At 34.4% G+C, this 27305-nt stretch overlaps 1 protein-coding gene across 1 annotated transcript in view; it reads right to left on the bottom strand.

Annotated features, from left to right (window-relative positions):
• Nucleotides 1-578: 578 nt before the first annotated feature.
• LOC129277861 (protein transport protein Sec16A-like) overlaps nt 579-27305 on the bottom strand; it is a 47860-nt gene continuing 21133 nt past the window's right edge. Inside the window, exons 19-29 of the mRNA XM_064110744.1 lie at nt 26769-26988; nt 24428-24617; nt 23730-23886; nt 21510-21749; nt 20277-20360; nt 19269-19506; nt 17805-17945; nt 15502-15617; nt 13131-13193; nt 1299-5066; nt 579-907 (exon numbers count right to left, since the gene is read on the bottom strand). Of these exons, the coding sequence (XP_063966814.1) occupies nt 4827-5066; nt 13131-13193; nt 15502-15617; nt 17805-17945; nt 19269-19506; nt 20277-20360; nt 21510-21749; nt 23730-23886; nt 24428-24617; nt 26769-26988 (1689 nt within the window). The 3' untranslated portion in view covers nt 579-907; nt 1299-4826. The remainder of the gene's footprint in view (nt 908-1298; nt 5067-13130; nt 13194-15501; nt 15618-17804; nt 17946-19268; nt 19507-20276; nt 20361-21509; nt 21750-23729; nt 23887-24427; nt 24618-26768; nt 26989-27305) is intronic.

Here is a 27305-nt window from a genome sequence, read left to right as displayed (position 1 = left end):
CCCCGCTCTTGGATAAACCTCTGCGGATTCCTCTACTTCAATAAAGAGGACATTTCTTTTTGGGTTGTCAGATTCATTGTAAGCTAGAGCTGTTGATATTTTTGTCATAACAATTGACAGCCCTGTTTGCAATTCTTGCTTCTCAATTCCTTTCGGCAACAATGACACCATTTATTACCAGCAAAAAAACCCAAATTTTCTTCATTTTCCCCGAAACAAAATGGAACAGTTTTATGGGGCCCCTCATTGTCCTCTGCCACTGGTGTTCACACCCTCTATCCTAACCACAATCACTCCCCATCCCCCTTTCTTTCTGTGTATTTCGTTGAAGTTTTCGCTTACACGACACATGAATGTTTCAAGAACACAGAGAATGCATTTTGAAATGCCCTGCATGACAAAGAGCCACCAAGAAGTCTTTGTCATTTGAGGGGCATTTTCAATAAATTTACTGTGATCTTGATTCTGTCCACGTTGCAATTGCAAAACTCCCTATTGTAGGACACTAACGTTACTCTCTTCCCATCCTTCACAAATCTTTAGAACTACCAATAAACAGCAATGTGCAATATCAAAAATTTCATATATTCCATATTCTTCTTTTTTTATATTAGCCCCATTTCATGAGCTTACAGGGCAATCACTATAATGTGCCTGACATTTGATTATGAAATACAATAACAATAATAATAATGATGATTGAATCATTTTATCATATTTCATTCCATCTATACATGAATGGTTCAATCATTGCCTCAATACAGAGGTCACCATTTGGCATGCTCTTAAAAATATGGTCATTATAATAAGAAAATAAACAACAACAAAGAATAGGTGCAGATTCTTTCACAACTAGAGATCTGGGCCCCATCGTACAAAGAGTTGCGATTGATCCGATCAATCACAACTATGGACGGCCAGCAACATCAACATCCATTATGCATGTTTGTCCAAATTTTTTTTCTATGATGCATATTCATGGATTCATTGTTTTCTTGAAAATTCACTGTGCTTCTCTTTGTTTACAAAGGACATTGTGCAAATATCCTGTAGAAAAAATTATGACACTGATGGATTTCCATATAGTTAAGATTGATCAGATCAATCGTAACTTTATGGAAATCCATCAGTGCCATTATTTTTTTCTACGAAAAACTTGCACAATGTCCTTTGTATGCAAAGAGAAGCGCAGTGAATTTTCAAGAAAACAATGAATGTATGAATATACATCATAGCTAGAAAATATTTTGAATAAACATGCATAATAGATGTTGATGTTGCTGGCCGTCCATAGTTACGTTTGATCGGATCAATCGTAACTCTTTGTAAGAAGGAGCCCTGTTATTAAAGGCATACTTACACTGCTGAAGGAAATTTGTGGATAAATACATGAATGAGAATATAGCTCTGCCAATATACAGCAAGCATGTTCTGCTTTGTACAAATTACACTCAACTTAAACTGTTGACTATTTCAAGGTCTAGATGTTAAAATAAGTTTAAAGCCACCTGGATATGTCATGCATCCTAAAAATATCCTACCTTTCACTTCCAGTCAAAGAGCTTATTTTCTATTTTTAAATACTATTTTATATCAATTTGGGGGACAAGACCAAAGTTATGAAAATTAAAAGGAAAAAAGCAAAGAATACAATATTTATATATTTCACTTTTAAAGCAAACACACCTAAGCAATTCCTATCTTACTTTATTAGATTATCCATTCCACACACTTCTACAAAATCTGAATTATATTAAAATATATGTTTTGAGCACCACTACATTTGAAATATGATTTAGCAGGAAAATTATATGATCGAAACAAAGGCATTGAAAGAAATTACATTTACAAAACCATGCCCATGACTTAAAACTTGGAAAATGATAAAACAATTCGAAGTTATATTAACTTTAATCCTCCTCATTACTACAAAAACAGGATGAATAGTCTCAATCTTTAATCTGGCTTTGTCAAATTTGAACAGTAAAATAATGATATGTAGAAAAGTACTTATGCATATGTAAAGAAAGTACAAGAACTATTCCACATGAACCAATTTGAAAGCAGCAGACATTACATTCACCAATCAAAATCAAGCTTTATTCTATCAATAGATAAAAGGTTGGCTCTGATTGGCTAATAAGTCAGATGTATCTACATGTAGACTGCCAGATCATGAATTTAATCCAATATAAGCCTATGTTTATGAGGGAAAATATCAGTTCACATCTAAGGTACCAGAGTAAAAGATGGATACACAAGCAGAATTGAGCGTATAAACAAAGGGAAGGTGATATGAAGGTAGGTTTAAAAATAACTTTTCTGCTAAAGAGGATGAAAGGCATTAAGTCATGCTTTATCATTAAATACCTTCTATTTCTGCAAACAAGTTTTCTTGGAATGTAAACAATCTACATATGAAATCATGGAGAAACAAAAATCCTGGTCAAGTAGGTCTCATAAATATCTTCAATAATCAATATATATGATATCGTTGACACAATGGGAGAACAGTTAAAACAAATCATAGAGAACACAGAATCATGAAAATTATACAAACAAAATCCTGCTCATTCCTAACTAATGATAAATCATAAAATGAACAGAATAACATAAATCTCTTCTTATATAGTTAATTCATTATAACAGCATGGCAGATATATTTAAAAGCCAGCTTTAATAAGTATCTACATCAACAATAAATTGCACATAATTTGTTTTTCTATGTTATCATTCATCATTCAGTAAATAAGATAGATTTTAATATTGTATATGACGTATTAAGCCAGTCTGCAATCATTTGAAGTGACAATGGAGAATTTTTAATGTAAAAATGTGAAAATGTTGGGAAATTATTTCTCATACACTGTAAAATCGTTTCAATTATTGTAATGGCAGCCCATTTCATTGGTTCAATATTTGAAAACATTTACAAGTTTATTACATTTGGGTACACGCCCATGACAAAAATAAGCAGTTGTTGAATAGGCTAGTCTAGGAACAATAAATTGAACAAAATGGAAACCCTTCGTCTTTTGAGGAAAATCATTTTTAAAATGAGGAGAAATCAAAGTGTAAAGAATATTTTGATGTGTGATACACTCATCAATCAGTAAGAGTAGTTAAATATGAAATCTTTCAGAAACCATGTTTATACACCTATGTGTGTCTTATCGAGCAGCACAAAATAAAATATGCAAGAAATATCGTGAATTACAGTGTATATTTAAAAGCCTGATTGAACTTTGTCATCTATATCTCTAATGCTTGCTCTCTCTTCCCCAATTCTCTCCTCTTTGACCTGCCCCCCTTTCCTTCATGTATTTAAAAGGCAACTTTATCAAATAGAATTAGGTCTCAAATCACTGAAGTGGACATATAAATTCTCTGTACAATGTATGTGCCAATGAAAAGTTGAACTGCACTTCATTTTCCACTTCAAATCCTTGAAGAATGAGTACTACATGTAATTAACAATTAGTCTTTATACTTACAGAGTGATTCTCACTGGTGCAGAATATCTTGCCTTAATATCTGTTTCACCTGTGCACAGTTTAGAAACTGTCATGAGGGGGAGTGAAATATCATTTTATTCTACAGTTTGAAATATTATGAGTCATATAAGTGAGTGACTGTAGCACAATGCATTTAACTAGATTTCACTTTCCTCTTTATCTGCCATACACAATAATGGCGTCATTGTGCCGCCATCTTAGAGGCAGAAGCCATTGCCTTGCATGTGTGACAACTCTGTTTTACATGTATTCCCAAATCCTCTGAGGGAGGGCGCTATAAGATTATAACGTCATATGCATAAGGTCTATAAGTGTGTATAGACTCTTGAGAGGCACCGTAGTGTTGTCGTTTTTTTTATGATGGGCTAAGCTGCTTCAGCTAATATATACAGTGTGACGAATGCTTCAAATTTACACAACTCGCAATGCCAACATCAGAAGGAAGTGGGTCGAATCTAACAAACATGAATACATTTACACAATGATGGAGATTGTTGCTATTTTCTGAACTTTTCAAATGACTACTGTGTAAAAAAATAATTAATGTGTGCCCTTTTTTTAAATATTTTCCTTCTGCTTGTAATCTTGTAAAAAGATATACAGACTATCCTATAGAGGTTACATATTTTATACAAACTGACAATGAAGATATTTTAGTGATCATGAAAAGTACATGTATATTACTATTCAAAGCATGAGTGTGTTTATCAACAAGTTTAAAGAAGTGATTGTTATAAGCTACTGATAGAGAGCAATTTGATTGGTTGACAGCAAATTTCTACTTGATTTGATGCCTTTTGTATTATGAAACCGAGTTCTGGTACTAACCCTATGTATGCAATAATGCTCCCATTAAAGGTGTGAACACTGGCCATTTTGTCAAAACATCTATGTGTATGACCCTGCACTGATTTGAGTATATTTCAGAAAGCAGAACTATTTATTGAATTTTACACACTGTTTACATTCCTGATTTTTAACACACAGGTGCAACAGCCATTATACTATTCAACAATTGTATTTTTAGGTATTTGTATGATTATCAAACTGACTTATTTTCAAGATGATTACAGGCGAAATGAAGTTCAAAGACTTCCGTCATGCAATGTACAGCCACAAAATTATCTGTCAAAGATTTGCACAGTTTAATGAGTATAACGCATTCACAAACAAATAAGAGTGTGCGATTGTGGGGGTGGTATGAGTGATTGATGGTGGCTGCCCAATGTCACAAATGGAGACGATTCCTCCACAAACAGTTCGGAGATCAACATTACTATAAAAATCACCCATTATCATCCTCGTTATTCATCACCTCTGCTTGGGGTATTGCCTGGGCTGTCCATACCCTCTCTTACTCGCTCCCCCTGAGCTGCCCCCAACCCCGAACCCTGTAGCGGCTCCTCCTTGATTGGCAAACGATTGAGGGTTGTAGAACATTGGCACCCCTGGCTGCTGGGCAGGTTGTTGCGCAGGCTGTTGCTGTTGCTGCTGATGTTGCGAGGCATTGGCGCCCTCTTGTGGCCAGGAGGGTGGTGGCTGGGTTGTTGGCTGGAGAGGAGATAAAGAGAATGTGTTGTGTTTAGTGAAGTCTTTCTTTTTCTGGCAGTGGATAAGGTAGAAATGTTCAGTTGTTTGTTTTCATTATTTCAACAGCACACATTATAAATAATCTTTGAGTAGACTTTGTTGCACTGATAAAAATTGTCAGGAATACAGGAAATAGTTGTTAAAGAAAGAAAAAAAAAATCATAAAATGCATGTACTGTACACCAAAGATGATACATGTAGATAGCACCTTTCAGATGTGAGGAAAATACTATAAAGAATTGCAGACGATAGCATCAAACAGACTTCAGCAGAAACCAACTACTACTGAAATTCATTACAAGTGACAAATATTTTTGAAAATTAATGTTTTTCATAGGCTTGGGTCAAAACGTTTAACCGCCATTCAAACGATGTTTAACACAAAAAGCGTTTACAAATTTTGGTAAACGTTTAAACTATTTGGGTAAAGGTGACCAAAATACCTTAAAACTGACCAAATGTTCCTTTAATTCATATTATTATGCATTGAAATGAATTAATGTATATTTCACTAAAAAATATTTATAATTTGAATGGAAATGAAGTGAAACCACATGTACATAAATTTTCTGTCCGAAAAGATGGAAGATTGGATTTGCATTTTCAAGTCTAGATCCAACACCAATGTGAGTACGTGGGGACACATTAAAGCAATGTTGATTAAATATAGTCACATGATATTAAGAGACAACATTGTTGCCATTTTATAAAATATAGTCAATATGACATTAAGAGACAGCACTGCAGTTTTATGAAGTAATCTCAACATGATATTAGAGACAGCGATGATGCTGTTTCATAAAATATAATCAATATGATATGAAACTAAAGAGATAGCACTGTATCCGGTATATTAAATACCGTACTCTCAGCATGAGATTAAGAGACAACAATGTTGCCATTTCATGGAATATAGTCAATATGACATTGAGACAGCGATGTTGCCCTTATCATAATCAATATGACATTAAAGACTGCGATGATGCCATTTCATAAAATATAGTCAATATGATATTAAAGGACAAGTCCACCCCAACAAAAAGTTGATTCGAATAAAGAGAAAAATCCAACAAGCATAACACTGAAGATATCATCAAAATCGGATGTAAAATAAGAAAGTTATGACATTTTAAAAAATGTATTCTTCTTATTATGCAATTACTTTAATTAAGTACAAAGTTCTGTATCTTCTCTCCATGTTGTAATGTATGTTTTTTCTTCATTCCCTGTAACTCCCTTCTCCCTCTTTTTCCCTTTTCTCACTTCCCTTTCTTTACTTGCCACTTTCGGTCTCAAATTTTCTATCTAGTTGACTTCTTTCTTTTCGCTTTTACATGGTCTATTCCATCCTTTCTCTTCAGTTATCTCTCTCCACCCATTTTGTATTCTTTGCCTACAGTATGCATAATTATTTTGCCAATTCCTTTTCATTGTATTGCAATATATGTTCATTTATATTCATATTCCTTCAATATTTAAATATTTTTAAATTTATACATCATTAGTGTTTATTTATATACTTCATATCATATGTACTGCTAGTGGAGGACAAATTTCTATGTTTTTAATATGGATCAATAAAATGAGTCTGAATCTGAATTTAAAGTTTTGGTAATTTTAACAAAACAGTTATATGCACATCCTGGTTGGTAGGCAAATGACCAGACTGATGACGTCATCCACTCACTATTTCTTTTGTACTTTATTCAGATATGAAATATGATATATATTCTAATTTTCTCCTCATTGTCAAGTAAAACAACAATTAATTCCTCCCTGAACAGTGGAATTAGCATTGTTTAATACTCTACGTTTCAGTCAAGATGGTCCTAATTGTCAAATCTGTAAAAAATGAAACATGACACACACCGATCGGACGTCCTTAATTGACCAATCAGCGAATGGCAACAGTGCTGTCTTTCGCGGGACGCGCATCTTTATCATGCGAGCACCCATCTTGGAATGCAGGACCTCCCGTTTTAAACGTAGTGCAAAACCGTATTTTATTGATCTTCTCAATAACTTGTAAAGTGTATATTTTCATTGTAATTTTATTGTATACTGGATTTTTCTTAATGTATCATTAGTTTTATCATTATTACATAATTTTGTAATGCTACATGTGCAATTGTTATATCTTTGTAAATACATACATTTCAGCTTTCTAGCTGCAGTATGTGTATGACTGTTTTACTGGAAATAAATAAGCCATGAAATGAAAATGAAAATGATTCATTCAATGTCAAACTTTACTTTTAAAATGAAACGATCATTCTACTTTTGTTCGCTATATCATATCTGAAAAATATTATGCCTCTATTTAAATTTTGAGGGATAATTTTGGATGGGATAAAATAGAATAAAAAGAAATCTTACATCTGTAATAAAATTTACTTAGTGAAAGAACCATACAGCCATGGAAATAATCAAATTAATTATAATATATATATATATATATATATATATATATATATATATATATATATATATATATTGTAAAGAAATGGATGAAGAGAACAATGGTAGGCGTAGCTTAAATCAAGGTTCCCCAGAGCTATCTACCCTTTGGAAAAATTGGTGATGCCGAAAAAATGCCTCTGCCGGGAATCGAACCCGGGCCCCCAGCTTTGAACGCCGGTGCCTTAACCACTAGACCACAGAGACGGGTAAGTGGCTAGGGCGACCCCGATCCGATTGACCGTCAGATAGACAGATTTTCGATACTACACCAATTATAATTTCCTTTGTCGGGTGAAGGTGGGTTTTGAACAATGACAAGCCGCCATGCCTCAGCTGGATCAAAGCTATTGCTTTGATACAGTACACGTATGGGAGAAAGTATACAAATGTGTAAAGTTATACATGTACAACAGCATTGGCAACTCTTTTTATTTAAATATTGTAAAGAAATGGATGAAGAGAACAATGGTAGGCGTAGCTTAAATCAAGGTTCCCCAGAGCTATCTACCCTTTGGAAAAATTGGTGATGCCGAAAAAATGCCTCTCCCAAGGGTAGATAGCTCTGGGGAACCTTGATTTAAGCTACGCCTACCATTGTTCTCTTCATCCATTTCTTTACAATATTTAAAGAGAAATTCCAGTATTTGCAGTAAACACTGATTTCATGAGAAAGTCTGTAAAACAAGGCTTAATTGTCAGTATATCATCGAGGATCTATATCTGGTACAGTTACATAAACTGAACTTTGTGAAATCTTGAAATCTACGCTGAAAAATGTTCACACTGAAGATCACCAACACAGATAGGCACACGTGGGACAGTGTATTATTATTGCTAAAATAAAGACCCGACGGAAGTGACCGAATCCGCGCTTATTTTGCTTATTTCTCAGCAATTACACAATTTCTTCCAGAATCCTTTGGCACATATTTTTTATTCATACAAACAGACACTTAGGTGGTCATTATATTAGATTCTGTAAAAAGTCATTTTTAGATCGTTACCAAAACTGGAATTTATCTTTAAATAAAAAGAGTTGCCAATGCTGTTGTACATGTATAACTTTACACATATATATATATATATATATAAATAATTATTTCCGTGCATACAGCCCTAGGTCTCTTTCACACTAAACTTATTTTTCAGACCCCCCCCAAAAAAAAAAAAAAAATTCATGTTCATTGTTTCATCCGTCAAAAAGTACAAAAAAGGGTTGTTTAAAAGAAAATATTTTTTAAAGATTTATAATCCGAATGAAGAGAAGAACCGTTTCATTTTTTAAAAGTAAAGTTTGATGATGAATGAATAGATGTCAGATTCCAAGGTGGTTGCTTGTATGAAAAAAGTTGATTTAAGTGATGATTTTGGATTATATTTTTTTACTTTTGTAGCACAATATCTTCATCAAAAGTCACAAAATAGGGAAATATTGACAGGTAATCAAATTTATCCGCATTTTGTAAGTAGAACGATCCAAAGACCAAACCATATGACTTTTATGTGTCCCCACCACATACTCACATTGGTGTTTAATAGATCTAGACTTGAAAATGCGAATCTTCCGTCCAAAAACGTTGCATAGCTTCACTTCATTTTCTATTTCAAATTAGAATTATTTATTACTGAAATATACATTCTAAATTCATTTCAAAACGATATGATATGAATTTGGGAATATTTTGGCAATTTTAAGGGTGTTTTTCAGTGGATATCCTTTTTGAACTTTTTTCTCCCTTTACACAGTTAAACGTAACCGCCCGTTAATTTATGACGTTTAAACGTTTTTTTAAATCAACGCAATGACTCAGCCCTAATTTTTTCACAACAGTCTGATATCTCTTGCTTGAAAAATTACTTGAAAACACTTGAGTATGTCAGAGAATGAAATACTGTCAAATAACTGATCAAATACATTCAACAACAAAAAATAATGATAATAAACTAACTGATCAAATACACTCAATAACAAAACAGCACAACTTTCTATTAAACAGGAAAATACATGAAGAAAAGGGTTCCATTACACTTGAAAGTACATGTAAAAATGCATGATAATCAATTAAAAAAAAGTAAATTGACATTAATAAAAAACATGTTTATACTTCAGCAATAATCAACATGATATATGTTTCAAAGCAATTCCATCAATCGCTCCATATTTAAGCATTCATATAATGCATATGCTTTTTTTTTCTTCATTTTTTCTAAGAATACTGGCAATACTTAAAAAATGGTGTTATAGTACTTGCACCGTGTTAGACATGAAATTGTTTAAATAAATTCAGAAATATGGATGTAAAAAAGAAAGATATTAACATTTCATGAGTCAATTATTATGATAGAGTAGCATAGAGAAAGGATATTAAATCAAATGCTTCAATAAATCATAGGTCATATTTGACTGTAGATGCCATGTGGTAAATATTATCTACTTTTTTTAGAAGTCTGGTATGGTACACTTTCTTGATTAAATTGAATGGTGGTAAATTAATTTGTGATATCAAGTCTGCTGGCCAAAAGCATTGAGTAAAAGAGTACTTTAGCATAATGAGCTCAAAATTTTAAAAGCGCAGTTTTGGGATTATTTCATTCATGTTTGATATTGTCACAGAATTTCAGATAATTTGATTTCAATTCACAGTATTAGAAAAAAAAGTATCAAATTGAGGTTTACAACATGTAGTACAGTATGTGTACCCCCAAAACGTTCAAAGACTTAATACTGAGCAATGATGTTAAATGATACAATGAAATGATTTCACAAAAATACCACTTTCATGATTACTTCAAGGGGTGGGAAGGGGCTTACATTTTCCAGAAAATGGATGTAATTCACACCTAGGTACCTAAACACAATGTTACATTTCCCATTGGACTATACTATAACAATTGGCCCTTTAAAATGCAATGCCACCATCAAGAATCCAATACCAAAATATAAATATATTTGAGGTTTTTATATACAGCTGGCCATAAAAAAGTCGCAAATGGGAAACTTTATTTTCATGAATTGCATTTACACACTTTACACTTTTATCAGTTAATTGGCAGTACTGTATTCACATGAATGGCCACTGCAGGATGATAAACAAAGGTTATACATTGTACAAGATGATATGACAAATGCACATGAAATAGAGAGAGTAACCTTCAACTTTGAAATAATGATTTCTTTCTCCAATATCAATACAAAACTTAAATTCGGTATATGTAATCCAATATAATATATGTACTTCTTATTTAGGTGTGTGTATGTGAAGTACGTTGATGGGTTCATAGCATGAGGTTTAAACCACACTTTCATGGAATGCCTCTCCCTACCAGTACCTCATTAAAAAGCAATACTTTTCATTTAATCCTGCAATAACATGTTTTGAAAAGTCATTTTGCGATGAAATGTGAAATAGATAGTAATATAAGATGAATTACAATGTGTTAGTTAGGATAAAATTATATTCCACAGAAGTGTAGACTTAGTTGGTCAGTTTGGACTTAGACCTTGGTTAATAATAACATCTACAGTATTTAAAGATCAAGTCCATCCCAACTATCATTTGGTTTGAACAAATAGAGAAAATCCAAACAAGCATATTGATGAAACTTGCAGAATGATGTATGACATTCTTAACTTTTGCTTATTTTTACAAAACAGGGATATGCGCAACAAGGACAATATGCAAATGAGAGAGTAGGAGTCCCATATTCAATTTTTTTTGTGTATTTCATTATATGAAATATACATTATTTACATCTTTGCAGCTCGTCATAGAATCACAATAAGTTATTTCAAGTTCCATTTTGGTTGTATTCTTGTAATAACATCAACACCAGATTCAATACTGCACTTGGAGCCACCCAATGGGTTGCAGCAATGGCAATTCTGTATGTTCAGGGAGTTTCCCATCACAATGATGGGATATTTAATTGCATTTAAGATTGCATATTCAATTGCATAAGATTTCATATTTAATTGCATAAGATTGTATATTCAATTGCATAAGATTGCATTTTATTTACATACATCTAATTGCACAAGAATACTAGCAGTAAGTGGGTGATGTCATCGGTTCCCTTATCTGCATACCGACCGGGATACGAACACATCTCATTCTGATAAAAGTTTAAGTGTTGTGCTTGTTTATTTTTTCCCCTATTTATTAACAACGACTGATGTTGGGTGTACTTGGCCTTTGTCCATAGTGAAGATAAATATACAGTCTTGATTTATGTCTTTGTGAGGTGACAGTGATGTTATGGTTAGAGCACATTAATAGGTGAAAATAGAGTGTTAGTTGAAAAGAACTTAAAAAAACACAGATATTTATAAAAATTGATGAATTTCTCTTAAAATACAGAAAAAAAAAAAAGTAAACTAACTAAATAAAAGCATGGGAACATCAAAACTATTATCAATCCATAGTATGGATGTAAGAATGCCACTGAAATTGAGAAAGTGTGCACTATAAAAAAACACATCCATGATCATCTATTTTGTAACCCCCCCCCCCCCATTCATCACAAGATAACCCAACTACGTACGGCCAAATACTGACATCCATGTAAAACAGCATTAACATTAAGGCCTATATAATCAAAAGAGGTTTCAATTGTACCAAGGTACAAAACCATGACTATGCAGGTTTCTCATATAGGCACCCTTTGCAAAAGAAGCACATTAATAATTGGACTTTTCTAAGTGTACAAGCCTACACAGTGAAATTTCTTAGTCCATGGTTTTGTAACATAATAATTGAAACCTCTTCTGAGAATACTGGCCATACAATTTGGTATCAAAAAAAAAAAAAGAACATTTATTCAATGAATATAAATGTAATACACAGTGGAATAACAACGAAAATGTATCAAACGAGGGAGCACATAAATGAATGGGCATGCATGAAATGATAACGGTTGAAATGTCCACACCTAAAGCAGCTACAAACACCTTGCGTAAACATAATGATCAAATTACACATGAAATATGATAACATAGGTGCTGTTAGTAATCGAGCTTCAGCCGGCAATAAGAGACCATTTATACGCAGTGGGAGGGGAGTAAATGAATGAAAACTTAAAATCATGGTTGTTAATAGTGCAGACATCTAACTAGGCTGAAAGCAAGCACTGTTCCCACTGCCAAGCATCTTACCCTGCAGAAAAGCTTCACTGTGAAATGGGGCTACGGATCCCTCAAAGCACATGTCATTTCAATAGGGACATGCTCAGGGCAATACATGTGATAAGAACTTGTGCGATGAAAATTCATGAACTTCAACTTCAACAGAAAACAATTTTATTCCGGATGGTACTTTTTCAGAGGGTCATGTGCTTATAAATCCTTTTACTCTTATCCAAACACACTTTTATATAATTCACACAGAACAGAATATTCTTGCGGATGGAGCAGTTTACATTACAGAATCAGAACAGGCCTTCGAGTCATGCAAGCCTGGGGAAAAGGGGCTGCGCACCACTTGCTACTCAACTGCGCAGTACAATGCTACAACAGAGGGAACAGAGCGAACATTAAAAGATGCTGCTTGTCTTTAATGATGGGTATACCTGATGGGACATATGCTGACTGACCTCATTGGAGAGATCGCTCATCGAACTAGAGCGTGAAAGCTGTACAAGGAGTAAAAAGCAACCAGGGTATTTTATTCAGACAGCCATGCCTAAAAGGGTTTTGAGGCCATCCATGCTCTTTTGAATAGGAAGGGGGAACTTAATCATTCTATAGAAGTTGGTAACCATTCAAAGTAATTCTGAAAGATGGCCTAGTTGTCAATAAAATTATCACCTTCCCCTACGTTAGATTTCGCTGTCCTTTGTGTCTTGTCTTATCATTAATCTTTTGTGCAATATTATGGTCATAAATATTTGACTCATTGCGTCCTAAAATCACTTTGTCCATACGTAAAGTATATGGGAATAACAGAATTCAGTATTATCAAATTAAATCATATAAAAAATTGGTTGAAGTTTGCCAATCTTGTAGAGAGGTTGTGCTACCTTCTCCGGGCATGGCTCAGTCAAAGAATTGCTCGTTTGAAATGCATGAAATGTTTGAGTGCATCTGCAATAACCTATTTTTCGTGCTTGGCCAGTACCAACTGTGGTTATCTCTGCAGAATTCATAACACTTCATGAAGACTGGGAAAGCTGAATAAAACTTAAAAGCTGCACTCAACTTTCTAAAAGCAATCTAATTTGAATTCATAAACTTGGTCCGTCTCTATCACAAAAAGTTGAAATAAAATTAAATAAAAAGAACCAATCCATGACGCTCTATGACAATCTTTTAAAAAAGCACAACACTTTGGCAAATGGGCAGATCTAAATGTGAAAGATCATCATGAAGAGCAAGTTGATATACTACTAAATAAATGAAATTCTGGTATTTATGGTAGTGTAATAATGATGTGTTGCTAGACTACCTAAAGATCTTAGGGACGAAAATTTTTCTTTCATCATTTCAATGATTTTATTCAAAGAAATCAACCCTCTGAACATGGTATATTTGTATCCAACTTTTCCCAACAATATATCCATTCAGTGTCTTACTGAGAATGCTATCTTCATCTAATTTCCTCCATTTGATATTGATGGGGGGGGGGGAGAAATTCATATTCCCTTTTTATTAATTTAGTGAACTAAAATTACTTCCAAATATCATATAACCAACACAAACTTGTCACTTGATGGAAACACACACAGATAAAAGAATGTCATTCATAATGTGTTATGAATAGATTCAAATGCTGCATATAGATTTACATACACAGAAATACAAAATATTCAGAACAATCTTGGGTCAGAATAAAAACTGAATAATGTACATGGTTTGATTTATTGTTTGAACTTTACTCTAAAATGATACAAACAAAATTCTTGCACTGTGTGGCTTTTTACGGGAATAAATCTCTTTTCATTTTCCCACAACCACCCCCCCCCCCCCTGCATGCCCCAACATTATTGAGAAAAGGCATGATATTGATAAACACAAATGCATCGGAGTTGTGATTCTAATTATTTGAAAACTCTTGAAACACTAAAAATTAAAATAATGATGTTTGCTAGGCAGACCACCACCAAAAGCTTATTCAAATTGAGGTCAATGAAAACATGCTAAATAATCATGAAATCAAAATGCACATCAGGCATATAATGGTGAGTATCATTAACAAGATTCCACGACAAAATACATTTTTGGAAGGCATAAATAAAGTGAAAAAATAATGATACTGTTACATTAGATTTGGGCTAAATATGCAAAACAACCATACAAACCCTTAATATTTTGATACAAATCATAAAATAGTATTCAATAATTTTTACAGTAGGATTATTAGGACAATCGGGTGCAAATTAAAAGGGTAACAAAAAGAAATTCATATTGATCAAAGTGCACAGAAATTAAAATAAAATGAAATTTTAAATCTCACCAGCTATAACAAGGGGAATCAAAATGTGAACTTTCATCAACATCACTGAAATGCACAACTAAAATTTTATATTCCTATCTTTCATACTGAAAATGAACCAACAATTGAAAAGGCTCACATAAAGAAATAAAAAAATGAATAAATATTGAACAAATGAAAACATAAAACAAGAGTTTCTGCAACTGAAAAAACAAATATTTTGTATTGCTTTTTCTTATGAAGTAGTGATAGGGAACAAAATCCATGAAGCTGGACCCTTAAGACGTGTGGAGATTTACAAGAAACACAGAATGTGAGACATACAAATAAGAACAAAGATACTTAAAAAAAGATTTGATGTAAAAAACTTCCAAAACTGAATGGAATAGACTTCACTTGTATCTAAATACTTTAGGCAGCTGTATTCAGTGACTGAATTGAAGTATGGCATACTAGACAGAATTAATATCAGGCATGGAATACTGACGTGAACTGTAATCATAACTTACGTTTTCACTTTGCTGTCCTCCCCCTTGCTCTCTGTGTGGACTGTGAGGTCGTGACCCTGGGTTGCCCACTTGAGGATCGCCTTCCTGATTAGAGCTCTGTGTGTCTTCCGATGCAGCTGGTGGTTCAGGAAAATAAGGAATGAAACCAAGTAAAGTTTTGACCAGAATAATACCTAGTATTTTGGGTAGTGTTATGACAAAAATGCTACTTAAGATGAAGAGGATGGTTAACAACTTATGTGCACGTAGCTGTAAGGCACTACATGTGTATCTCTATATGGCCATCCGTTTTATGTTGGGCCCGCAAATAGGTGGTATCGTTACATTTGCACGACAAGCACAGAAATGATTAATGGTATAAAACTTGAAATAGATGTGCTACATGGGTATATTTGGTATCACATGAAGGGGAATCTTTAGACCAATTACTTGAAAGAAAAAGAAATACCTGAGATTACTTCATTTACCAGTAATTAGCAATTATGTAACATCAATTGGCCATTCTTGCATGATGGTAGACGAGGGGAGCATAAATTTGTGTTTCATTAAGAAACTAAATATGTAACATCACAGTACCTAAATATGTAATAGTTTTGGGGCTCACTGGCTTATTCTTTAATCATAAGTGGATCAAATTTGAACTTTTAAGTTTAAAGGATACATAATTAAGCTAATTAGTATAATTGATGTAAATCATGAAATTAACACGATTGAAATTGTGGCTGTCTGATGTATAGAAAATGAGGAGAGATAAAATATAGTTGTAGGTTACACCTTCAATAAAATTTAGAAGCTGCAAAAATTCCACAAGGAAAAGCACAAACTAATTAAAGACTTCAGAGATAAATCAATATATTGTTAATTATGACCTCATGGTTTGGAATTTGACAGTGTAGACTGACAGTGATGACTTTGATGTGTCCGAATCTTCAGATTATTCTGGTAACATAACAGATAGCCAGTACACCTTTTATGCAATTTGATTGCTGAAAACTTGTTTGTAGCAAAAAAAGCCCTCATCTGATGCTACATGTATTTACTCAATTTTCTTAATGTTACATCACACTGCGTAGATGAATCAGTAGATGACACATATTTGGCTGGCACAAAAGTGTTCAGAGGATATTTATCAAAATTATCAAAAAACTACTTTAGAATGAAACTGGTACAAAGATTACACTAAAACAGAGGCAATTGAACCCATAGAATGTGTTTTGTGCATTGACATTCAACCCAGTATCGTACCAAGAGACCATTTCCTGCAGAATGTCGAGCAAGAGGATATATTTAAAATATAACACTATAATTTTATAAAATAACATAATCAAAGTATTTTTGCCAGGTGAATGGATTTATGTATAACATGTTAGTTGTTTTTGTTCACACTAAGTAAAAGCAATTATGAGAATTTTTCATTGTGCATTCATATTTTTCCTATATTTATGTTAAACCTGACTCTCAGTTGTCAACCTTTGGTCCACCGGTCTTTGAGCCAAGAGATGACAAATCCCACAATTTGAGTCAAATGAAATATTTTTTCATTCATAACAACATCAAATATATTATAATATACTGGTTAGTGTTTGTAAGTGTATTTATGCAACTAAAGGCAAGACTACATAATATTTTGGGGGTAAATCAAACATTGTTATATGTTTACCCGAAAATGCGATTTGAAATTTTGTCTTAAAAGATGATCACGCCAAATTATTTTGGTAAGAGTTATCCCTAACAAGTTTTTTGGAAAGGTCTCACTCTAAAGAGTTGAAATATACATGTTATTTTCCTATAGGGTGTAAAGTTTATCTGATTCTAAGATTTATTGGGAAGTATATTTTTTTCACAGTTTTCCACTTATTTTGACCTTTAACTTTTTATGACATCACCCTATGCCTTTTCTGATTGCATTTTTGAATTCCTCAGACAACTTCCTTTCAGAATATACTTTTATGGGTATAGGATGTCACACATAAGAAAAAAATGCAATTGTATGAAATGATGCGATTTTGGAGGAAAATTTGAGTTGTAACAGAAATGGGCCCAACTCAAAACGCATGGCCATATATAACATTTAGAAGCATGGACTGCTCCATTGGAGTACGCATTGCTCGGTTAGAAAACATGAAAATTTGTAATCGTGAATAATTCAATTGTTAAAAAAAGATAATGGTGTATGGGAAGAGAGAACATGTCTTATGAAACGAAAACTAAACTTTTAAATTAACACAACTTGTAACTTTTTCAAAATTTCAAATGAGAAAACATCACAACATCATGAAAATCCCAAGGAAAAAATATCTTACACGAATCTGGAATGAAGAAATTCACAGGTGCAGTATTGCTTGGAGCAGGTAAGGTCTGGAATAAGCTACTTGTGTCTCCTGTCTTGGCCAGTGCTGATGTACCCTTGCCTTTGTTCAGAACATCAACATAGTTACCTGGACCTAGAAAAAAAAATAGGATACACAGTGGCATCAAATACTCAATCTGAAATAAAATGAGAACTACTTGTTCTCTTGTCTTTTAATCAACCCCCCCCTCAACATTTTCTGCGATCATTCCGCCGCGCGAAATTTTTTGACTGCGTCACTCGGAGAGTTTATACTTTTAAGTCTCGTGCATCTTTTGAGACCAAATTTACAACGCCCGGGTACGCGGTTCCGAAATTACGCAACATTTTGTAAGTGCATGTCAGACCAAAAATTGTTCCAAAACGTGATTTTGTGTACAAAGTCAATGCAAATTGAGTTTTCTCATCTTATTCATAAAGATATGATTATTTTTACTTTAAACAGCTGAAAGCATTTGATTTTAGCATAATTATGCTTCAAAAAGATTGTGCAATAAATCTGGTGAAAAAAACAAAGAAAAACAAAAGGTTGAAAAACAAAGAAATACATAAGAAATTCATAAAACAATAAAATACATAAGAAATTGATTTACAAACCGAAGTTTTTTTCAATTGCCATTGTTAAGAATGCTACGAAGAATATTTTTACCAAAGAATATTTTTACCGAAAAATTAGCATTCTAGGAGCTTTATTTAGTGAATTAGAGCAAAAAGTATGATTTATGCATAAATTAGCATAATTAATTCATATAAAATATAATCTCATTATTTTGGAAAATTTTACCATACAGCCTTGTAGATTACATCGCACACTACCAGCGTGCAAATTTTTGCGGCACCCGCGCGATCGGCGGCCGAGATCTCAGGGGGGGGGTGGAATCAACCCCCCCCCCAGCCACAGAACAGCCAAAAAAGCCCGGCCTAGTTAGGGTTAAACCAATTCTCTAGAGGTATCGAGTACGAGAGACCAGGGAGTGTACCATAAAAGCGGTTTCTAAAGTTAGGAATGACTTTACAAGCAACTAGTGTATGAAAAGCCCAAAAAAGAGCCAGGATTTGCTGATATTTTGTGTACAGAATGACTGAAGTAATTTATTCAAATTGTGGTAAAATAGAAGAATAATAATGTCAATAATATAAGTTAACATGTTTTTATTTCAAATTGCATAAGATAATGAACCTAAGAATGATTGATAATCAAATTTAGCTTCCCATACTCCATTTCTTTGTAAAGTTGTGTATAACGCCATGAAAATGATCAACATTCGATACTGTCATTTTTTAAAATTGATTGCAATGCTTTGTATTATGAAACCCTCCATCCACTGCTAATTAGAAATCAATTGTAAGAAACTTGAAATTAAATTACAATGGATTGCAATTTTCGTGCAAAGCCAACCAATGTCTGATGACTCACCAAACTTGCGAGAAAATTTGTTAACCCCAGGAGGAGGGGCTGATTTTGGCCCCAGCCCTCCACCAAGACCTCCCCCTAGCCCAGGGACTGAGGGAGGGGGTTGTGAGGTAGCTGGCGGGCCGGCAGCAGGGCCAGATATTTCTTTATCCGAGGGAGGTGGAGGAGGGGGCCCGCTATCGGCTTCGTCCGCATCTTCTGCCTTGTTGACCCACTGCTTTTTGACATCGTCCCATTCGATCTGTGGAGGGAGAAGGGTTTGCCAAATTCATTATCATGAATACCATCACCATCAACACCATCATCATGCGTTTACATTCACCATCATCATCATCATTAATGTCATCATCATCATCATCATCTTCATCAACCTCATCATCATCATCATCATCATCATCATCATCACCATCATCATCATCATCCTCATCCCCATCCTCATCACCATCATCATCACCACCATCAACCTCATCATCCTCGTCACCATCATCATTATCATCATCACCACCATCAACCTCATCATCCTCATCACCATCATCATCACCATCATCATCACCACCATCAACCTCATCATCCTCATCACCATCATCATTATCACCACCACAATCATTACTACCTCCGTAATTGCTATCATCTTACCTGATATGATTATGTGACGAGTCAAAGTAAGATAATGCAATATCGCCAATTCGCCATCATCTCAAAGATATGTCATCATCACAACCATCATCGTCATCACTCATCAGCATCATCAATTCATCATCATTTTAATAATCACAAGCAAGTTTCAAAGCCTGAACAAGAATCATGAAAGTGAGCTAACAATTGCTCCTGTCTGAATCTCTCGGAAGACATAGATTAAGGGTTAGGAATGTGTAAATGTTCAGAATGATGTGAATGACATCTAGGATTAGAGTAAGGTTTGGTGTTTGGTTTAATGTTGCCTTAATGTGCAGATTCCCACAGGAGCAATTGCTGCCAGGCAAATGTAACAAAGTTGTTATGTTAGCTTACCGTTTTCTTTGTATCATCAGGGAGGTGGATGTTAGAACCGCCAAGCTTTTTGTTGAACCACCTTAGCCAGCCGCCCTGTGAGGACTGTTAGAGCAAACTTACATTACACTAATAAGCCCTTAACACAACCATTTTGGATATAAATATTCCATTACATGTATTCCATCCACACTTAATACCTTAAGTGATTGATTATAAGGATATTTTCATCACTGAAATGGAAGAAATAAATGATACAATTCATCAATCAAAGCTCTACCAGCCCAACTCGCAACTATCAATGAAAAAAGGAGCTATGCAGGATTTATGAATTTTATTGTACTAACTGGTAATTCTGGCCAATTTAAAGTTAAATGTATTTCATGATATAGATAGCATGCATCACTCGGTATTATCTAACATTTTATAAATTTTCATTTTAACTCTAAACCTTCAGATGTTGCCCAAGTAGAGCTATAAATCAACAGCTTAATTAAGACTACTAACTGATTATAGTAAGAACTACTCTACAGCATAATTTATTTAGGAAAGATGGGGCAGGGAACAATGGTGCCATGAAATCATAATATACACATCTAATTAAAACAACTATACGTTTATATCACAACATTCACAAATGGAACACCATCATGCCCCAGAAATGTTTGCCTACAAGTGCAAATAATTTTCTAAAGCATCCTTACATGCAAAGTATACCATTCAATGATTTACATCCATGTTAAAAAAAATATACACTTTGAGGACAGGTATTTTGCAAGCATTCCTATTACCATTTATGCCTATTCTACTACTCAAGTACACCATTCACAAAATTACAAATGTACTATCCCATACACCAATGTGTGAGTGAACAAAGAAAATATGACCTGTTACACAAAGAGATACAATCAATCATATGATCAATTGTAAATCTCTATTCATGATTACAATCAGTGCTATGATCGATTGTTATTCTCTCATTAAGATTGAATACATCCCTTGTGTGACAGGGTGCAGTCTTCTCAAAGGTTCATGTAACTAAAGGTATGCCACTGACAAAGAAAAAAAAGAGACACACAACAGCAGAGTTGAAATAAACAACACCGGAGTAAAGACAAACAATACAGAACAAAAACAAAACAAAAAAGAGACGAAGACAACAATGAATGAATGTTTCATGAAACCAATGAAATATAAAACAACAAAAACAAAAATAGTTTATCACGGTATCACTCTTTCTTGGGGAAATCTTACCTTTGGTTTTGGTTTATTCTGTGGTTTTGTCTCCTTGGGTTCGGGCTGCTGTTGCTGGTGCTTCTGTTGCCCCTTCTGACTGGCCACCGATACAGTTGACCCCCCTGAGGTGGTCCTGGTCCTGGGTCTGGGGGCGGTGAAGGTGTTGGGGGAGTCGGGCGGGGTCAGGGTTTTCTGGGGGGATGGCGGACCGCCCATGGAACCCAGGGTGTTGGTCCGGCTCCTGTTCTGCTGCACCTGCTGTTGAGAAAAGCCAAATAATGAAGACAAAACAAATTATTGATACAATTCCATTATCACTGTTCATTGTCCTCTTCTTTTATGACAATTATTGGAAGGCAATGACAGATTATGCTGTTGAGAAAAAGCATTAAAAGAAAGTGGTCATTGTTTTTCAACTTTCTAGTCGATCATCTGCAAGGAATGACAGATATTTGGCCATCCTTATACCATAGCCTTCTAATTCGCAACCATAATAAACCTTAGCAACTGAAAATACAATTGATTCATATAATTTATTGCACAAAATGACCAATGCAATCAATTGTAACAAGTGGAATGCCTCTGGCCGTCTCACCTGCATCACGCGATTCAATATAGCAGCAGTGCTGATTTTGAAAACTACTATAACTCGCACAAGATGTTCAGTGATACTTGGTTACTCGTATTTCCACGTTTTAAAAATTAGACCAATACACTTATAGAGATATGATGGCAATTCAACAAATACCCCCAACGTGGTCAAAGTTCTTTGACCTTACATGACCTTTGACCTTGATCATGTGACCTGAAACTCGCACAGGATGTTCAGTGATACTTGATTACTCTTATGTCCAAGTTTTATGAACTAGACCAACACACTTTCAAATTTATGGCTGTAATTCAAAAAATACCCCAATTTGGCCAAAGTTCATTGACCCTAAATGACCTTTGACCTTGATCATGTGACCTGAAACCTGCACAGGATGTTCAGTAATACTTGATTACTATTATGTCCAAGTTTCATGAATCAGATCCATAAACTTTCAAAGTTATGATGGTAATTCAACAGATACCCCCAATTCGGCCAAAGTTCATTGACCCTAAATGACCTTTGACCTTGGTCATGTGTCGTGAAACTCATGCAGGATGTTCAGTGATACTTGATTAACCTTATGTATAAGTTTCATGAACTAGGTCCATATATTTTCTAATTTATGATGACATTTCAAAAACTTAACCTTAGGTTAAGATTTTGATGTTGATTCCCCCAACATGGTCTAAGTTCATTGACCCTAAATGACCTTTGACCTTGGTCATGTGACATGAAACTCAGGCAGGATGTTCAGTAATACTTGATTAACCTTATGGCCAAGTTTCATCAACTAGGTCCATATACTTTCTAAGTTATGCTGTCATTTCAAAAACTTAACCTCAGGTTAAGATTTGGTGTTGACGCCGCCGCCGTCGCCGTCGGAAAAGCGGCGCCTATAGTCTCACTCTGCTATGCAGGTGAGACAAAAATCGTCACTATGATTAATTGCCAAGCTGTGTGTTAAGGGGCTTAATGATTAGACAATGCTGCTCCTTGATGTAAATTGAATGAAAGATGTGCAACATGGTTTGTGGAGTACCACTTTTCTCCATCTCTGTGATTTTACAAACCTCATTCCTGTCCACTTATGTATATTATCTTTCCATCTCTTGCGCTGTTTGCTTCTTTTGTGGTTCCCTCTTACTGTTCCTTGTAATAATGTTTTAACAAGGCAAGATGATCAGGAGATATGACCATACCACTTAAGTTTAAGTTTTTCACAATTGTGAGGAGGACATCATTGAGACCTATTACCTGTATTATGTAATTGTAAATATCTTCATTAGTCATATTGTCTGTGTAGTATATATTGAAAATGTATCCCAACTATCTAATAATTGTATGACTTTTAGAATGCTTAGAAAATTTAAGATGCAAACCACCAGTGATTTGGAAATAACCCAAGGCAGAGGTATGTTAGAGAACACAAAAGACATTGTAATCAGTACTTTTACAATTTGATGTCGATTTTTTTGTGTGCATATTTTACCAAATATGAAAAGTTTTCAACGGAGCAAGTAGTCAGTGATTGTCACTGATAAAGGTTTTTACGCTTCTTGAAATTTTGGCATCTGATTGGTTATGAAAAAAATTAGCCAGTGAAAAACACAGCTAAAACTCTTCATAAAACGCTCGACAGATCTTACCATTTTGTTATAGCTATTGAATTCAAACTGGGAAGCGCCACTCTGTTCAAACTCAGTTGAGTCCCCCTCTGTCTCCGATGGATTGGTCGTTGTACTGTATTCTGAGAAATTACTTCCTATCGAGGCCCCAGGGTCCTGGTTGGGGGCAAAGTTGCTGCTGCAGAGCACAAGATAATAGAAATAAAGATAAAATATTTGCATTATTGTTGTTTTACTTAACCTGATATAACAAAACCCTTGGTATAACCACTACTACTTTATAGAGATATTATCTCAATTGACCTATGTAATATAAAGCACTGGAAAAAACACCACAATAAATCTTCATTTGCCTAAACCTTTAACATGACTCTGCATCATGGGGGGGGGGGGGGCTTTATGACTTCAGTTATTACAATGATTATCATTACTATGATCAGTGTCATTGAGCAAACCTATGCCAACTCTAGACCAAGATTAATTAATAGATCTACATTTGCAACTCAAATTCTGAGATGTGAATACAGTCTTGGTAAATATCACATTGTACAATTTGATGCCAAATAAGAGCATCATATAAAGTGCATTAGATATAAAAAGCTGCTTAATGTGAAATTCAAGTTTGGTTTGAAAAAATAAACTTTGTAAAGAGGAAAATCACACGAAAAACTAACAGTCTTCTTAAAACGGTTCTTAAATACTTTTGAAGCCCTTTGTACCTCATTGGCTGGGTGTTATAGGGCTGGTAATTATCATATTGGTAGTAGGGATTTTGTTGCTGCTGCTGTTGTTGTTGTTGACCAGTTGGTTGTGTACCATCTTGCTGTTGTTGTAGCTGCTGTTGTTGCTGGTTGTAGTCATAGAAGGGCACTTGTTGTTGATCTGTTTGCTGATCTTGATACTGGTTGACTGCAACAAATATGAATATGAAGTTAATTAATTGTTTATATTTTACAATAATATTCCGTAATCATATAGCGCTTAATACATCAGAACTAAAAAGATATATCAAAATTTTATTAAAATTATATAAACCATTTGTGATTATTTTATTCCATATGCCGAGGCAGACTATTTCTATTATACAGTGCGTATTAAAAAAAACGGGACAGATTTGAAAAGTCTATAAAATTATTGTTTCAAATTATGATGTCTATATTTTAGTGTTAATAGGTGCTTTAAAGTCTTATCTTTCAAATGCCATTAAAAAAAATTAATTTCGTTCATGCTTGAGTGAACATGGAATGTTTTTGTCTGGGGTTAAAAAGGAGGCTTGCGCCAAAGTGGCATAAAATGATAAATTTGATGATCGGACTTTCTGCTAATCAGCAGACTTCCTCTTAACCTTTTATCTTTGCCATAATTTTCTAATTATGCGGTCAAAATTCATTTTCAAATCTGTAAATTTGCTTGAATTGTTCTGTTCCTGTTACTTTTTATTATGTTCTCTTTTAGCTTTGAGTATTCCCTCTTTAAGCAAAAAAAAAAAATTTTCAACCAAAGTATGGGAGAACGTGTATTTTTTTTCAAAACCTTTCATTGTGTGCTACAAAGGATATGGTGCCTTTGAACAGTGGCAAGCAGATGGGCGGGGGCTCGGGGGTGCTCCCCCCCCCTTCAAGAAAAAAAGTGGAAAATAAATAAAAGGAAAGATAAAAAGTGAACTATGATTTATTTTCTGAATATTATGTCAAAATCTATCACAAAATTGGATATTTTAATAAAAAGAGAGGAAATTTGTGCTTGCTCGCTTCGCCCGCTCACAACAACTTTTTGATACATTTCATCCCATCTGCCATATCTAGCTCCTTCAATATTGACTCAATACACCATTGCTATTGAAAGACATGAATCCTTTCCTGTTTGTCCTGTCAAGCACATAATTAAACTTGGTCAAGGAATAAATAACCCCATGAAAATAGGATTCATGTTTTTTAAAGATACCATAACATAATTCATTTCACATAATAAAATGATTTGAATAATTACAAGTTTTCCCAATTAATTATGCAAATCTTCTTGCTTGTGTTGACAAAAAGTCTTCTTTTCTTACTTATGAAGGAAAATTCAAAGGTAAAAGAAGTTTAAATGAAAAAACAAAATAATTCAAGTAAATAAATAAATTTGTAAATGAAATTTGACAGCGTATTTCGAAAATTGTGGCAAAGATAATGAAAAGGTTAAGAGGAAGTCTGCTGATTAGCAAGAAGTCTGATCATCAAATTTCGAATTTCTGCCATTTTGGCGCAAGGCTCTTTTTGAACCCCCGACAAAAACGTCTCATGTTCGCTCAAGCATGAACAAAATTAATTTTTTTAAATGGCACTTCAAAGATAAGATTTCAGAGCATCTGTTAACATCAAAATATAGATGTCATAATTTGAAACAAATTTTTTTATAGACTTTTCAAAACTGTCCCGTTTTTTTTAATACGCACTGTACATGTAAATATTTATAAAAACAAACAAATATATTATTACTCTTGTTATCCCATCATGGCTTGCCCACATACAATGAATGTACTTTCTCCACTCCCTGGGGAGCATTCCAAAAACAGTTCCAAGACTCAATTGCTAGTATACTACATACATGTAGGCTTACGCAATCTACAGGATACCCATTTAGCAAATGAGTGGAGAGTGGCAAAGTGTGGATTAACACCTTGGCAAAGGATGCTAGGCTGCAGTGGGATTTGAACACACAACCCTCTGATTACAAGGTGAGAGTCAGAACCACTACACCACAACGATTTCACAAAAAGTAATAATTTACCATACCATAAATGCATAAGGGACATCATATTTTGTGCTCAAAAGATGTTTTGTTGTAAACTGGTCCGCACTCAGCAATGCAGACATGATAAAAAGCCACCACCAGAGATCACTGGGGTCATTGCAACAGACAATGGATTAATGTCACAAACAAAAAATCAAGATGTGAATTAGCCTCACAGACAAATATCTTTTTGGGTGCAGAATATGCTTTCTCATATCTCTGTTTGCTTTTATAAACTATTACCAGACAATCTTTTTTTAAATTAACAAAAGACATGTCACAAACCTTGCTGTTGGTCAGCTTGACCTTCGTAGCCCTGACCTCCGACCTGGTCCTGTTGATATCCCTCCTGCTGGTATCCCTCATACTGGTATGCTGACACCCCTTCACCCACACCTTGGACTGTTCCATCTGTGCTCTCCACACCCAGTGTGCTTAGGTTGGAGGACGATTCCACCCACGGCATAGGGGTGCCTGATGATGAGGGTGGTTTTAATTGTCCTTCCTGTTGGAAAAAAAAGAGAGAAATAAATGGTCAGAAGACTTGTGACAACACAACGTTGATAACACAACAACAGGTCATTCATATCCACCGTTCATATTTCCATGATTCAATAAAATGTATTCTCTGAAGACTTGTATGCATGCATCCTACTTTATTGAAAAATAATATGAAGAGATGAAACTGAAAAAAATAGTTGATCCGTAGCGCGTGATTTTATCGTTGATTTGTACACTAGATTGAACATAATCCGCAAACATAATGCTGCACTGGTAGAGGCAGTATCCTGTATTAAACACAGATATGAATAGCCCAATCAT

The sequence above is a fragment of the Lytechinus pictus genome, chromosome 15, assembly GCF_037042905.1.
Source record: "Lytechinus pictus isolate F3 Inbred chromosome 15, Lp3.0, whole genome shotgun sequence".
Taxonomy (NCBI): Eukaryota; Metazoa; Echinodermata; class Echinoidea; order Temnopleuroida; family Toxopneustidae; genus Lytechinus; species Lytechinus pictus.
The sequence above is the reverse complement of the archived record's forward strand: the minus strand, read 5'-3'. Positions and strand labels throughout refer to the sequence as shown.